Here is a 16,479-nt window from a genome sequence, read left to right as displayed (position 1 = left end):
GCCGCGAGATACAGTGTGACTTCCTAATCCATGCACACGTCTAACATTTTCTTTAACAATTAAAAGAACAATCTTCAGACTGTATCTTCCGGCCACAGCATAATAAAATCAGAAATTGATCAAGGAAAGGTAACCTATAAAACCCTTAGGGCTTGGGGTTTTTGAAGCTCTTCTCTAAACAGCACTTGGACCAAGAGGACGAAAGAAGCAGCAGCACTGAGGTTATAAAGCTATCTCATCTGCCCGTCAGGAGACACGGGCCGGCCAGGGGCACAGCACAGGGGAGTGGACATGGGCCGGCCAGGGGCACAGCACAGGGGAGTGGACGTGGGGCCGGCCAGGGACACAGCACAAGGGAGTGGACGCGGGGCGGGCCAGGGACACAGCACAGGGGAGTGGACACGGGGCGGGCCAGGGGCACAGCACAGGGGAGTGGACGTGGGGCCGGCCAGGGACACAGCACAGGGGAGTGGACGTGGGGCGGGCCAGGGACACAGCACAGGGGAGTGGACGTGGGGCGGGCCAGGGACACAGCACAGGGGAGTGGACGTGGGGCGGGCCAGGGACACAGCACAGGGGGGAGTGGATGTGGGGTGGGCCAGGAACACAGCACAGGGGAGTGGACGCGGGGCAGGCCAGGGACACAGCACGGGGGGAGTGGACGTGGGGTGGGCCAGGGACACAGCACAGGGGAGTGGACGTGGGGCTGGCCAGGGACACAGCACAGGGGGGTGGACACAGGGCAGGCCAGGGGCACAGCCAGAGGGGAGTGGTCACCTGCCTCCATGCTTTCATTAGCAGATAAGAAGAGATGGAAAATTAATGAGTTGAACGATCAACTCAAGATCTTAGAAAATAATAAACTCCTTCCTCCCAGAAGGAGGAAGCAACCTATAAAAGTAAAAATTAATGAGCTACAACACATTTTTTTAAAAAATCTGATAAATAAAATCAGGTCTTTGAAAAGACCCATAACGGAGACAAGCTATGGCTGTTCTAACCACGGGGCGAAAGGAGGGATGAACACACACTGAGCACACGCGGGGAGTCGAGGCAGAGCTCCAGCAGGGGGTGTGTGTGTGGGGGCGTGTTGTGGAGAGGCCATCAGAACAGCGCGTGGCCAGGACGGTCCAGCGGGAGGGCGCGGGGAGGGGCGTGCCACATGAGGGGCCCTGATGAAGCCACCTCCTTCAACTGCACGGGCACCAGCCCCCAGGAAACTCTCAACAGCCAACTGTGAGACCATGGTTATTAACTACACTGTGAGCTGAAAGGCAAATGCTGGTCAAACATCCACATCTACACCATCCAACAAAAATAAAATCTAACTTAGAAGCATTCCAGACAAAAGCCACCCAAAAGGATTTGGGGCTGGAAGTATGAATTACAGGAACCAAATGTTTCTTCAGTATTCTAGAATTCTGCATATTACAGAGGAAGCGTGTTTTAGAAGTAGAAATGGGTAACTAGATGTGATGGGAGAAAATTAGAAGAAGCCAAGTGTTAATGACCACATGAATTAAAAAATGGTCTTTAAAACAGATTTTCTTCTAGGTTCAACTAAGACTTTTTAGCAGATATTACTCAGTGAAAAGAGAATGGCAAAAGTGCATGTGCTGTGGCCCCGCTGGGCAAACACTGACCCCTGACCCCGCATGTGCGCACGCGTGTGCCATGCTCGGATGCAGAGCTGAGCGGGTGTAAAGGTAAGAACACAGACGGGCAGATGGATACCATGGGGGAGAACAGACCCTGGGTGAGAAGGGCCGCCCTGAAAACGGCCAAGAGGAGTAGAGCCCAGCACCGGAGACACTCCCCAAGGGGCCCACTCCCACACCCGATTCGTCCCCTTAGACATCTGGTCCAGATGCCACACCCTGCCCGTCTGGAAACCAGGGGGACTTGTTGCCTGAGGCCCTGTGGACACCTGTCCTGAGTGGTGACAGCCAGGAGCGCCAGCTGCTCCCCGGGGGGACATTACCTCTGCAGCCCCTCACCTGCTCGCTCCTTCCCCTCCAGCAACAGAGAGCCACCCCTAGGAGCATGTCGCCCCACCTGGTGTTCCCAGTGACCAGAGAAGGCAGGTGCAGGCGAGGAAAGAGGAAAGAACGAGGCAAAGTTACTACCCCCAGAGCAAGACCGACCTCAGAGAGGGTCAAGAGAGCATCAGAGATTCTGGAAAGCCAGGGCCTGGAGAATGGGGCCCAGATGGCAGGGAGCCCCAGCAGGGCCAGCCCCTCTCCGGCTCCCACGGCCAGCCAACCAGGGCTGCTTGCGGAGGAAATGCTGCTCGAGGCTGTTTTTCCCCCTTTGAGCGACACCTCTGCTGGCTGAGACGGTTCACATCCAGCACGTGCCACACAGCGGCTCTAAATGTCACTGATCAAGGCTCCTCTGTCCTGCCGAAGAGGGACAGGACCAGACAGGAGACCAAAACCAGACACTGCCAAGTGGCCACTCACATTCCTGGGGGGCAGGGGGAAAGGGACACTTCTGGAAAGTGACCAGTCGACCCCAGAACCTGGGAAACAGCAGTGAAGGACGCCCCAGAGGGTTCGCGGGCGGGCAGCCTCTGAGAACGGGAGTCACTTAGGGAACAGGAACTGCTTTCCCGGGCGTGGGGGCTGGGAAGAGGCTCAGACAGCCCGGGTGGACGCGGAGGATATGAGAACCAGGCGGGGCGGGATGGGGGTCGGGCAGCAGGGTCTGGAAACGGTTTGTGGGAGCTGCTGCGGCTGGGGGCTCGGGGCTCTGGGCCAGCTAATCACTTCCTGCAGGCAGGCTCCGCTCCAGCACTAATAGGTTTTAATAAAAACTTCCAACTGGACCAGTAAACCCCTCATTAAGCTGTTTTTAAAGCATGAATTTAAGAGCGGTAAGGGTCAGGGGTCACAGGGAGCATTTAATTCACAACAGCTGGCGGGAGGCAAGGCAGCGACAGAACACTGTATTCGAGTGTCTGGGCCACATAATCATCTGACGCCGGCACTGGACCTGCCTGGCAAGCACGCTTCATAAGGCAGCAGCAAAAGTGTCCCCCGTTGGCGTGAGGAGAATGTGACCCCAGAGAGCTGCTCCCTACCCCAGCCTGTGCAGCGATGATTGACAGGGCTCAGAACACACATGCCTGGACGAACCCCGCAGAGAAGCACAGGCTCGCCACGGCTTGTGGAGCAGGTGTGGCCCCACCACACATCAGCTCCCCTGCCAGGCCCCTGGCTGTTCGGCTTGTCCAGGACAGCGCTGCTGGCTCGCCCCATGGCTCGCTGGCCCGTGGACCTGCCCCTGAGGCCTCGGTGTGCTTATCTTAAACGCTGCGACTCGCTCCCTGCGCCCGTGATGAGGATGGCTCTCCCGAGGTCTCTGTGTTCACAACTCACACAGCACGATCCACATCACCCCCGACAGCTCCTTCATGCTCCTGCCCTCTCCCGACCCTGCAGTTCTGGGCAGGACTCCTCGACACTGCCCAGCCCCAAGGAAGACTCCAGACCAGCTCACGCTTAGTTTTTACAACATTAGGATAAGTCAATAATTCATCAACCGAGCTTCCTACTGAAACGAAAGATCCTTAAAAAGTCCAATTCTTAGCCCGAAAGGCCTGCAATAATGAATGGAATGCTCGTTTCCTAAAAAGGAAGGTCGCTAGGTATAGAGCCTTTCGGAATCCTTCTCTAAGATTCCCTCCAGACCCCTCACTCCGCTGCAGCCCTCACTCGATCCTGAAGTGCGACCTGTTCTGACTCCACTGCTGACCCCTCTGCACTGGCCCAGCGCCCAGGCCCCCTCTGCACCGGCCCAGCCCCCAGGCCCCCTCTGCACCGGCCCAGTCACAGGCCCCCTTTGCATCAGTCCAGCCCCCCAGGTCTCCTCTGCACGGGCCCAGTCACAGGCCCCCTCTGCACAGAACCCCTTGCTCCCAACACTATGCTGAGAACCCAAACCACAGATTAAATTCAGCTCATCTTGAGGCATCAATTTTACTGACAGTTATTTCGGCATCCTTTTGAATTGATAAAACAATTACAAATATATTAGAGGGATGGATTCAGAACCAATATATTAGAGGGACAGTGCAGAACCCGTCCCACAGAAGCTTCCTGCTGTCAGCTGCCTTCCTGGGTGCCCACTCACCTGGAATGAGTTTGGTCTTCTCACCCTGACCCCCAGGCCCGGCCTGACCTCCACACTCCAGTCAAGCCGCCCGCCCAGCAGGCCCCCCAGCAGACTGGAGTCCTCAGTTGGACCCCCTTCTTCTTCCGTGGGTGCCACCCCTTGTCACCACCAAGCATGCAGGACCTCCCCTCCCCAGGCCACACCCCTCCGTCACGGTGGCCTCAGGTGGCCCCCCTTGGACCCGTTTCCCACGGGCAGAGAAAAGGCCACACCATGTCCGCTGTTCTTCCCGCTTTCGGGGCCTGTGGACACCCCAGGGCCCAGGGAGGGCACGCAGGCTCCGGGTAACGCAGCGGGATGTAGGGCGGCAAGGTTCCTGAGCTGACAGAGAAGCAGCCCAGGTGGTACAGATGGGGAAGAAGGTGTGCCTTCACCTGCCTGGGACACCACCCGCAGGTCAGACCTGCACACCCAGGTCGCCAGGCTAAACACACGATCCCAGAAGTTACAAAATGCCTTTTGGGGCAGAAAACACTCCAAGGGCCTCGGGAACCTTGAAAGAAAGAGTGAGGCCTCAGGAAGGCGCCTGTCTTCTCGGGTCCGTCTGTCTGGGCACCAGGACACCACGAGACAGCCGAGAGCCCAAGGAGACCCCAACCCAGCGTGGCCAGTGTGGATCGACGTCCTCCCACAAGACACCTCCCTGCCCAGCACCTCCTTGAAGCCGGTGGGATGGGCCCTGCCTGCAGCCTGCCCCACTCCAGCGCCCGCTCGGCTGCCCCAGGCCTGGCAGGGGCCTGCCTCTGAGTGCAGAGCCTGCAGGAGCACCTGGGGGAGGTCACAGGACTCCTTTTGCTCATCCCAGCCTCACCAAACGTGGGCAGACAGGAGCTCTCCCTCTGTGATGGCCGACCAGCTGGGACATCGAAAGGTGGGCAGTGACAGGCTCAGCGCAATGTCAGGAGAGTGTGGGCTAAGAGCAGCCTCATGCTGGCGGAAAAGACCAGAAAGCCCTTCCCAGAAGCCCCGGCTGAGTGGGGCCTGCAGATCCTGCATTGTCCCAAACGCACAAGGACACGTGAAGCTCAGAAGAGGCTCCCAGCCCCGAGTTTGCAGATATCAAAACGCACGCTTCCTGCAGGGGACCAGGAAACAATACTAGAGGGGCACCAAATTAATCCTGTCCCAGGGTCATTCTCTGAACTGGAAGTTTCTGAACCGGCGCCATCACAGCGCGGCCCCGCTCATGCTGCACAGAGACGCGGCCAGCAGGGTGGCCTCACCACCACCCCCATGGTTTCCCGTGTCCAGGAGCCACAGCCCCCCATCCACACGCCAGCACCTTCCCTTGGTAGTCGCATCCATCTGCACATTGGAGTGCGAGACCCGGGGACAGGCCACAGGACGGTGACACCCATGTTGGAAAAGGGTCCTCTCCGGACAGGGAGAAGTAGCCACAGAAGCCCAGATGTCCTGGGAAACATGTGGTCACTCTGGACACGGGGAGGACAGCTGAGAGGAGGGCCCGTATCCACGAGAAAGCCAGCATCCTGACTCCCAAACCGAAGGGGCTATACTCTCGCAGCACCACACCGGACAAAGGTCAGAGGAGACAGGCCGGTGGGGCACCCAGAGGGAAAGGAACACAAACCCTCCGTCCAGCGCCGTCCGTGGAACCTTCTCCAGCAACGGGAACGGCCTGTGGTCTGCACGGCCCACCACGGCTATGGAGCGCCTGACGCGCGGCAGGAGCCGCACCGTTTACTTCACTCATTTTGATTAAATGGGGAAGCACACGTGGCTAGTGACCACCGTACTGAGGAGAGTGGCTCTGGTGGCCCCTGGGGGCACGGCGGCTCCGAGATGCTGCCCCCGGCGCAGCTCAGGACCTCCGCGTGGAATCCACGCAGCCGCTTCACAGTCATCAAAGTTCACTTTGCAAAATAAAGACAGTAAGTTCCATTAAGAGGAAACTAGAGCAGAGCACAATGGGGCAGGATGAGGAGCACGGTGAAAACCAAGTTCTCACAGGGCGCCCGGGAGGAGCAGAGGAGGGGACAGCACTGGAAGGTCGAGGGGCCTTCGGCTGGCTGCTCCGGGGCCCGCACGCCTCGACAACTGGTTGCTTCATTTCTCCAGGGTCAGTGAAGGAGAAGATGGTCCAGAGGCCGTGGCGGCCAGCAGGCAGCGAGTGGGCTGCCGTGACTCTTAGGTCATCTGAGCATCCGCTCTGGACAGCGAGCGGGACTGACCCGCCGAGCTGCTGCACAGAGAGGATGCCGCGTGGAATCCAGTCTCACTCAGGGACACGTGGAGGAACACGTGTGAGCAAGGCAGCAGCCTGCCTCCAAGTCTCCAATGTCACCAGCTGCCACTCGAGAGGCAGGAAAGCTTGCGAGAAGCCCAGACAACACCAGGAGAGGTACAAGAGGAGCCAGATTCCTTTTATTTCAGAGCAAAACAGCGCCATTGGCACGAGTCTCCTGTCAGCACCACGCCACACAGCCACAGAGCCCCCCGCAGCGCCGCCCTGCAGCTACCCACAAGGCCCCAGTGGTGCCCCCTCGTGCGCCTGGTGGCTCCACCACGGCTGACTTCACGGTAACTGCCCAGGATCCACTCGCCATGGGGGTGGGGTCTGACGGTGTTGTCTGTCACAACAACTGGAAAACAAATTCTGTCACATTTTCAAATAAATAAGTATACTCCACTGAGAAGGAAGATGTGTCTAAATGCTGGCACAGCCCAGTGTCTTGAAGGAGAGCTCGGGTACCAGACGAACCCGCTGGGGAAGGCAGCACAGTCCTCGCTTGCTGAGCCCATCCTCACTCCCTAACCCACCACAGCCACCCTGCCTCCGACAGTGGACACAACTCGCAGGTCAGACAATGACTGTCACCATCAGGCCACGCCAGATTTGCAAATGGGAGAAGGGAACATTTCCTGAAGTACCTCCATTGCTTGCTTCTTCTTGCTTCAAAAACAAACAAACAAACAAACAGCGTCACCCGGAGAGTGGTGAGCGGGGGTCAGCACCCTGCCCAGAGGTTCGGGCTCCTGACCCCAGGGGGCCGCCTCCCTGGCCTGCTCTGCTCAGCTGGTTAGGACCTAGCTCTTCAGGTAATTAAAAATCAGGAGAACGTTTCTGTACTCACCCTCATCTTAACAGATTCTGATGCTCTTTCTTTCTTCGGGTTGAGCCCAATGTCTACTGACGTCCAACTCCTTTTTCCTGAAGACCCTCCTCCACGTTGGGCAGCCGACCCTGGACAGCCTTGGCTGTGGAAGCGGGGTTTGGGGGGGAAGAGCTCCAGGCTGGGCGGGCCTCCCTCCCTCTGGCACGGTCGGGTGCACGCCCCGTGCTCTGGTGCAGCCTCCTAAGGAGAAGCGTGTGTAGCCACAGCGTCTACCCTCCGCGCGTCTCTCCTGCCCCCAGCTGCAATTCAGGTTTTCTCTTTCTCTTTGGTTCTTGGCATTTGACTGTAAGGTATCCAGGAATGGGTGTGGTGAGAGTGTTTTTCTTACTTAATGGTCTCTGAAAGTATTGAATCTGGGGCATTTTGCCTTTCACTCATTTTGGAAAATCCTTGGCTTTTATTTCTTCAAACCCTTCTTCTGCCTGTTCTTCCTCTCTCCTCCTCCGAGGTTTCAACCACCTTTCTGTGGAATTGGCGGATACGTTCCCTCAGGAGCTCTGTTCTGTTCTGCTTTTTAATTCTTTTTCCCATCGTGTTTCATTTTGGGTATCTTCACGTCGTGGAGTGTGTCTGTCCGCTCTGCAGCAGCCCACGGAAGGCTGTCCAGAGCCGCCTGTGTCCTACTTCTGGCCTTTCCCTGTGGCTCCTCTGGACGGTTTCCCTTGTTGCCCATCTTGCAGGTCGTCCATCTTTTCCACTGGACCCTGTGATGCACCCATCGCTGTTCTTTTCAAGTCCTTGTCGAGAGTTCAACATCTGGGTCATCTCTGTTGACTGCTGTCTCTCTTGGCTATCCACTGTCAGCGGGTCCAGTTTTTCGGTTTCTGTGTGTCTAGTAACTTTTTTATTACATCAAACGTTGTGTGTAGAAAAACAGTAGCTCCTGAGGGAAACAATTTCCCAGAACGGAGCACATCCTGCAAGGCCATCAGCGGGGGCAGGGGGGTGGGGGTGGGGAGAGGACACTTTAGCCCGAGACAGGCCGAGTTTGGTCTTGGCGTCCTCATTGTCACCCTCAGTGACCACAGACTGCAGCTTCCTTCAGCAGGGCTGCTGCCCCCCACAGGGCTGGGCATGGACCTAGGGGCCAGGATTTCCTCACTTTCACCTGGGCCCCCGAGCGGCCTCTCCCCACAGCACGCTGCACCTGTCCTTGGGTGCCGGGCTGATGGTGGGAGAAGGGCCCCAGTGCCTGGTCCAGCCTCACCTGAGGCCGTGCAGGGGGCCTCCTCAGCCTTCCCGCGATCCTCCCTCGGCCCTCAGCAGTGGCAGAGTGGGCTCTGTGTACCTGCATGACCTGGGCCCCTCCCCGAGTGGCTTCAACTCCTTCCCCCAGGGGCCTTGGGAGCACAGGTCGATGTCCCTTCCCAAGTGGCTCAAGGCTTCTGTGTCCTCTCAAAGGACAGTCCAGGGAGCGGGTGGGGTTTTGTTAGTAGCCACTCACCTCCTGCACCGCACCCCCAAGGAGACTCTCTGTGGTCTCCTGCCCTGCTCCAGGCTTTCTCAAAGGCCTCAGTGGAGGCCTGTGGACGGGAGCTCTGTGAGTTGAACTCCCCGTGTCTGGGGACACATCTCCCTAAGAATTTGTGAGCATGTTGGTGGGTTTCTCCTTACCCTCTTCCTCCTGGGCTCTGCCAAAGGTGACACTGGTCACAGGCCCCAACCTGGCTCAGTCGGGCGTCTGGGAATCCAGATCCCTCAGCTGCTTCATAAACTCAGCTGGCTGATGGAGTCAAGAGCAGCTGTCGCTTTTGCAGGTTACCCAGCTCTGCTCACTGTTAGGATGGGAGAGACACCTCAGGCAAGCAGTCTCTATATAATTTAATCCCTTTTGAATGTAATATGTGCTTACGCCTGCCACGTGGTTGGTGTATCTTGGTGGCTGTACCACGTGCACATGAGCAGAATGTGGTCACAAAATAATCGGGTCGGTGCGGGCCGGGTGCTGGCAGCTCTGCTGGATGGCTGTGCCTCTACTAACTTTCCGTCTAGTCGTTTATCAGCAAGGGAGGCGGTGCTGAAATCCTACTCTTGTCATGGGCTGTCTCTGCCCCCTTTCATTTCAGCTACTTGGAGGTCTGCTTTGTCTTCCTCATGACCTGCCTCTCTGGCCATGAGGACACGTTCTTCTTCATCCAGAGAATACTCGGTCCTCAACTCTGTCTCATGTGATAGCAACGCGGCCACTCCAGCCTCCTCACTATAGTCTCCATAGTGCGTCCATCTTTGCCCATCCATTTTCTTTCAAATTTCTGTGTTTTTACATTAATGTGCATCTCCTATAGAAGAATGTGATTGCATCTTACTTTTTTTTTTTCATTCGTCCTGTTGATTTCTCTCTCTTGGAGAGCTTGGTCCATTCACATTTAATGTGCTTCCTGATATGGTATTTAGGGTTACCATCAATTTTTTATTTCCTCTTACACCCTCAGTTTTGTTCCCATGCTCGCCTTCGCTGCCTTTTTAGACCATCCGAATGTTTTGAAACCCCGCTTTAGCCTGTCCACTGGCACTTTAGCTGTAACTCTGCATTTTCCTAGTAACTGTTCCAGGATTACGATATGTGTCCTTAACTTGTCGACTCGACTTAAAGAGAGGATCGTGCCACGTCACGTCACATATGGAAGTCTGCGTGCCCCCACATGCTCCACGTTGTGCCTGTCTCGTGCTCCCCTTGGAGGCCTGGATTCACTCTACTTTAAACAGTCACCCGCACGGGAAAGGAAGTCAGGGAGGGCGTGTCCTTTGCGCTCACCCACATATCACTGTTCTCCTCCTTCTGCATCCGCCCGGGGACTGCAGTCTGCACGTCCTATCGCTTCCTCGAGCCGCAGCACTGCCTCTGGTGCTGGGGAACGGCCTGGGGAGCCGGAAGTCCTCCTCCAACCAAACCAAGTGGAAATCCCACCGCCCTTGGGGTGCCCTGCCAGTGTCAGCACAGGGTGAGCCCTCCTCTGCACAGGGGTGTCCATGGGCTCGTGTCCACTGGGGACTCGGTGTGGCCTGGAGAGGGGAGGGCAGGCCTGTGGGATGACTGTGAGCACACACGTCACAGGGAATGGGACTAGGCCAATGCAAATGGGATGGACCGTCACCACTGCGGGACGGCTCTGCCCAGTCATATAGAGACGGGGTGTACATGCAACGGACCTGCAGATCATGACGGCCCACGTCTGTGTCAGTCCGTCGCTCTCGGCAAGGAAGCCAGCCTGGTCAGGTTTCCAGGTTAGCAACAAACACGGTCTCAGAACAACATGGGGAAACCTGCAGAGCTGTGACAGACGCCCCAGCCATGAGAAAAGTAGGAAAATGCAGATACATACCCCGAAACGAATGTCAAATGCTTGCAGAGGTTTTGCCAGTGATTTTTCACTTACCAAATGAATACCTGAAAAACAAAAGGAGAAAAACATATAAAAATGTTGGTTTGCTCTGTCCAAAAACTTGCAAGATTAAAAGCATCATGTTACCCAACTAATAAGGCCACCCCAGTGACCCCAGGAGACTGTAGGGTCAGGTCACAGAGCTTACGGGAATTAAATGAGGCAAGAGGTGAGGGGACACTTGTCCATAGGTGTTCTGAGAGGAGGTGAGGGTGGAGCGGACTCCTGTCCTCAGGTGCTGAGTGGAGGTGAGGGTGGAGGATCACCTGTCCTCACGTGTTCTGAGAGGAGGTGAAGGTGGAGCGGACTCCTGTCCTCAGATGCTGAGTGGAGGTGAGGGTGGAGGGGACTCCTGTCTTCATGTGTTCTGAGAGGAGGTGAGGGTGGAGGCGACTCCTGTTCTCAGGTGCTCTGAGTGGAGTTGAGGGTGGAGGGGACACCTGTTCTTAGGTGCTCTGAGTGGAGGTGAGGGTGAAGGATCACCTGTCCTCACACGTTCTGAGAGGAGGTGAAGGTGGAGCGGACTCCTGTCCTCAGATGCTGAGTGGAGGTGAGGGTGGAGGATCACCTGTCCTCACGTGTTCTGAGAGGAGGTGAGGGTGGAGGGGACTCCTGTCCTCAGGTGCTCTGAGAGGAGGTGAGGATGGAGGGCACACCTGTCTCATGTGTCCTGAGTGGAGGTGAGGGCAGACGGGACACCTGTCCTAGGTGCTGAGTGGAGGTGAGGGTGAAGGGGACGTGGGTCCTCAGGTGCACTGAGCAGGGGGTGGAGCCTGGAGGTCAGGAGGCTGCCCTGAAGGACAGATGCCTGCTTACGCACCGCCCCACCCCGCCCCACCCCACCAGTACAGGGCCACGCCCACAACAGGCAGATCAAAGAATATTTTGGGGAAAAGGGCATGTAATACTTGGTTTTCCTGCAGTAAATAATTTCCACCAAACACCACGAAAATGTCCTCCCCTAGAACCTAGAAGTTTAAAGGATGTCCCATTACCCTGAGCACTGATTATTAGAAAAGAAATCCTAAAGGAAAGGCATTTGGTGGCCTGACCGCACTGCTAATGGTCTGAGCCAGGTCTGTCTTCACTGGGGATCCGATCAGAGCATTGAGGTCCTCCTCGCCGCCACACGGGGCTTCCACGATGTGGAGATTCACTTGTGCCCTTGGTGTAGGAACAGTCAGCACACACGTGTAAAGGACCGAGTCACAGAATGGAACCCCTACAACAAAACGGAGCTGCCGGGCTGGGGGCGCGCGGCCTTGGACAGTGCTCCTACTGCCGGCAGCTCGGGCACCTTTGAGCCTGCCCAGTTCACCAAATCCGCCACCTGGTCAGGGATAAAACGACCACCACCATATTGAACCAAGACTGCCACCTCTTACCGAGGAGTGAACAGAATGAGCCCCGACGCGCACGACCCGGATGACCCCTGGGAGCCTCAGCTCACTGAGGGGCCAGATGCAGAGGCCACACCACAGGCACTCCATTCCTAGGAAGCATCTGGAACAGGAGAATCCAGAGAAAGGACGCAGGTGAGTGGGGGCCAGGGCTGGGGCACCGGGGGTGAGGGCTCAGGGGTATGGGTTTCTCGTCGGGGCGATGAAATGTTTCAAACTTAGCAGTGGCGACGGCTATAGAACTCTGTGAATACATGGAACCACTGACTGGTACACTTTCAATGTGATGGAATGTGATCAGTTTGATGATATGTGAATTATACCTCAATAAGGATGTTAAGAAAAAAACCGTTGTTTGATGGAATACGTGTGCAAGCAAGGATCCAGAGTCTGGGATTTGCTTTAAGGCCCTGGGAGAGGGGAGGCAGCACCTGCAGGGATGAGGCAAGGCCTGGAGAGGGGGTGGGTCCTGGGCACGGCTGCCCGCTCTGAACAGGGGTGATCTTGCCCAGTGAAGTCAGGATGCGCAGCCACGGGACGGTGGCGGGGGTGCCAGGGAGGGACCGGGCGCCAGACGCTGCTCTCCCAGCATCGGGTGTGCTGGTGGCCTGGCCTTAGAGACACAGCCCACTCACAGGTAAATTAACACCACGTCTGGGATCTGCTCTTGCTCCAGAAAGGAGATGCTAGGAGGGAGAGAAGACATCACACAAGCACATGAGGGTTCTCTCTAGAGAGGTCACGTCCGTGTCACAACGTTCCAGTGAATAAGGACCACACAGACGACGGCGGCCCCGCAGGAGGAGCACCATACAGCCCAGGTGCACAGCAGGCGGTACTGTCTAGGTTTGTGTGAGCACATGCTATGATGTCCGCACAACGATGCAATGGCCCAACGACGTGTTTCTCAGAAACGAATCCATGTCATTAAGTGACGTTAATGACACGTGACTGCATGCTCTGTACTTTTGAACAGGTGTCTAAGTTTCCAGAACCAAACCTCTAAAACAGCTAGTGTACACAGTGGCTAATGCAAGAGAGACCTTGACCCAGGAAATTCTGCCGACACATGACCCTGTTGACTGGAGGGAGGGAAAGGAGCTGAGTTTTACAAACTCACCAGGAACGAGCACTTCACGTTTTCCTCAGCCCAGACTGGAGGACACTGAAGGCTCTGGCCCGTAGCCTGGGTCCGGGACACAGCGTCCCCGTGGGAATCAGGGACAGGCTGTGACATTACCGCGTCACCCGTGCCAGGGGTGTTTGAAAATGCTTGCACTCTTTCATAACGTCACCTGTTTCCAATTTTGAATTTCAAAGCTGCCTAATATGAGATTTTTAAATATAGGAAGTTGTACCTAATGATATGAAAAACTAAATGTCTTCATTAGTTTCATAGCTTTTGTTATATTTTTTAGCAGCTAAACCTTATTCTAGAAGAGATGGCCATCCATGTGGAGCTATCTTGGGGGATGTTCTCCTATTTTGTTCTTTAAAGAAGCTCAGGGGCCAGCCCGGTGGTACAGCGGTTAAGTGTGCACGTTCCACTTCGGTGGCCCAGGGTTCACCAGTTGAGATCCCGGGTGCAGACATGGCACCGCTTGTCAAGCCATGCTGTGGTAGGTGTCACACATATAAAGTAGAGGAAGATGGACACGGATGTTAGCTCAGGGCCAGTCTTCCTCAGCAAAAAGAGGAGGATTGGCAGTAGTTAGCTCAGGGCTAATCTTCCTCAAAAAAAAAGAAGCTCAAGTCCTCCCTTGTTTGAGACCCGGGTTTTGCTCTCAATGGTCAGCGTTGGCGCTGTAGGCCAGGGCCCTGCCCACGGCAGGGACATCTGTGGGAAGGAAGGGGAGGATCGAGATGGCGGGAGGCTGCAGAGGCCACCGGCCGCCTGTGGGAAGACTGCCCTTTGCAGGAAGCAGCAGCTTTGTCCATGGCCTCTGCTCACTCCACCCCAGCAACTTCCACAGGAAGCTCCTGTTTCCATACAAAGCCTCTGATCGAAAACTACATTGGTCTTTGTTTTGTAAAAGACTTCATGAACCAACATTGGTTCGATGACGCTCCCCTGGCTGTGGACAGGCTAAATGAATTTGCAAGAATTCTCCCACTTGGTTGCTGGGCACAGAGAGCTCCCTGAAGGCCCACTCAGGAAGCAGGGAGTTGGGAATTTGCAATAAAGCGTGTTCTCTCAGCCACGCCAATTCCTGATGCGTGTCTGTGGCTGACCACGTCATCCACACTAAAGCCCTTTCACGTGGTGATGGCCAAACAGAAGCAGCTCAGGATGAAAACGCCCCAGGAGCAGGGGCAGGGGCCTCGGTGTGCCCACGCCATCAGCAGATGCCCACCTCCCACCTCTACCAAACAGGCAGGGCACCCTGGGGAGAGGGCACCACCCCGGCAGTGGGACATGGGACCCTCCACGGAACCAGCAAGGCCACGTCTTGGTACCGCCATGAGAGAGCAGAGACTGGCCCCTTCCATGGCTGTGTCCCAGCTGAGGGGCTCTGGGCCCAGTGGACATTTGTGACCACATCCCTTGGCCAAGGGTGAAAGGGCTTTCCCATCAAGCGGAGGGGACAGCTCCACCCTCCTCCCTCGCAACGTGGGAACTGGGCTCCCAGGGCAAGGGGTGTGCAAGCCCACTCCTACTGCAGAATGGAAGCGGCACCGTTCTGCTCCCTGGAGCTCCCAAACCAAGGTGGGAATTCATATTTATGCCTCAAATACAGCCACCCCTAGGAAAACCCACGGTGGCTACGGACCAAAGCAGGGGCGCAGCGGGAAGGCACCGCGGGTCCTCACAACGTCCTTCATTTAATGCCCAGAGCCAAAACAAGGTTTCCATCCTCAAGAGTCGGAACAGAGCAGCCACACACGGTGTCACGTGGCACTGACCCTGTCCCCCGGCATCTCCCGCGGCCTCTGGCATCTGCTCTCGGCTCTCTTTGAAGTCGATACCCTGTCGCCTCCCTCAGAGGGAAGTGCCACAGGCAGCTTCCTCTGCAGGAAAAGACCCCCAGTGCCTCCCGACCTCCGTCCAAGTTTCCAGAGATAATCCCTTCTTCTTTCTGGGGGCCGGCAAGGTGGGGAGGAGAAAGGGGCAGTTGTACAGCCGTCCTTAACAGCAACAAAGCTGCCCTCTAGGATTAGAGCCAAAGTAAAGCGCAGATGAAAGGATCAGAATCCAACTTTTTGGAAAAGTTGATGCTAACTGAAGAAACCAGAGCAGAAGTCACAACTGGGGCTCCATGGTTCTGTGAGCTCCGATTGTTTTCGACAGGACGGTGGGGTCGTCCTCAGATGTGTCTGTAAGATCCCTGAAATTGTATGCAACACGTTCCTGGACTCTGGTTCTCTCTCTCCTAAGTGTCGCGGATCCCCAAGATGCTTAAACTCCTACAGTGAGAGGACAGACTCCCCCCCAGTACAGACACATGGAGGAGTCCACACTGACATGACCAGCGACTGAACGAGCATGGGATGGGAGGCTGTCCCCGTGCGGGAGTCCCACACAATTGCGGAGGCATGCTGCCACCAGGAGTCCTCATGTGAGAGCTACGTGGCGCGATTTCTCCACATGAGAACATATGGCGTGGACCTGCGACAGAAGAGCACCCCAGCAGTGGGGACACCTGACAGAACCCTCAGCCGGGAGACCAGGTTGACATCAGCAGAGACGGCACATCGAGAGCATGGCCCCAACAGACCCCTGGTGTGTCTGCCACTGGGTACCATGCCACCTGCCTACTTCCTGTCCTGGGGGAGGCAGTCCAGTCACCACCCCACGTCAGGAAGAAAGGAAAGGAGTCAGAAGGCCCCCCAGCCATCCGCTGCGCTCCTTCCTTGGAAGGCAGAGAGCTTCCCAATCAACCAGGTAAGGAAAACACCAGAGCCTAAGAACACGCTGCAGAGGACGTGAATGCATCCCTCCGCCCGCCTGCCAGCAGCATGGCCCCGAGTCCCTGGCATTCTCTACCTGGCCTGCAGCTGAGTCCCCAGGCCCACGTGCTACATCGTGGTCTGCTAGCCCAGGACCCTCAGAGCCCACTCCCTGGGGCACAGGGTGACTCTGTTCCCCTAAGGGCCTAGCAGCAGCTCTGGTCTAATAGGCAACAAGCCCAGCTTCCATGGCCTGAAGGACCAAGCAGGTGGTTGCCCTGGTCTTCAATGTGGGGGGTGGCAGGCAAATGAAGAAACCACTTCATCATCTTAGGTTTGCCGACTGAAAATACCACGTTTTAACTGCCCATGCCTGGAACGATGGAAACCCAAAACGTCCTCGACAAGCCACAATGGCGTGTGAGAAGAGCTGATGCCCGTCATGAACTCGGGGCCATACTCGTGCTGGCACTGAGAAAGTTTCCGGAAACACTT

At 56.4% G+C, this 16,479-nt stretch overlaps 1 protein-coding gene and 1 long non-coding RNA gene across 3 annotated transcripts in view; both read right to left on the bottom strand.

The window, feature by feature from the left end:
• LMF1 (lipase maturation factor 1) overlaps positions 1-16,479 on the bottom strand; it is a 92,671-nt gene that overhangs the window by 60,325 nt on the left and 15,867 nt on the right. Inside the window, exon 3 of one of the 2 annotated variants that reach the window (XM_023616679.2) lies at positions 10,691-10,701. In XM_023616679.2, coding sequence (XP_023472447.1) covers positions 10,691-10,701 — 11 coding nt within the window. Of the gene's footprint in view, positions 1-10,690; positions 10,702-12,074; positions 12,200-16,479 lie in introns of both variants that reach the window. The other variant, XM_070231201.1, reaches the window with a different exon arrangement.
• Positions 6,540-7,867, bottom strand: LOC138917043 (uncharacterized). The gene is made up of 2 exons (XR_011424405.1): positions 7,272-7,867; positions 6,540-7,090 (listed from the first exon to the last, which is right to left on the bottom strand). It is a non-coding gene; the product is annotated as an uncharacterized lncRNA (long non-coding RNA).

The sequence above is a fragment of the Equus caballus genome, chromosome 13 (genome assembly GCF_041296265.1).
Source record: "Equus caballus isolate H_3958 breed thoroughbred chromosome 13, TB-T2T, whole genome shotgun sequence".
In the NCBI taxonomy this organism is placed as follows: domain Eukaryota; kingdom Metazoa; phylum Chordata; class Mammalia; order Perissodactyla; family Equidae; genus Equus; species Equus caballus.
This window is presented reverse-complemented; position numbering and strand designations above follow the sequence as displayed.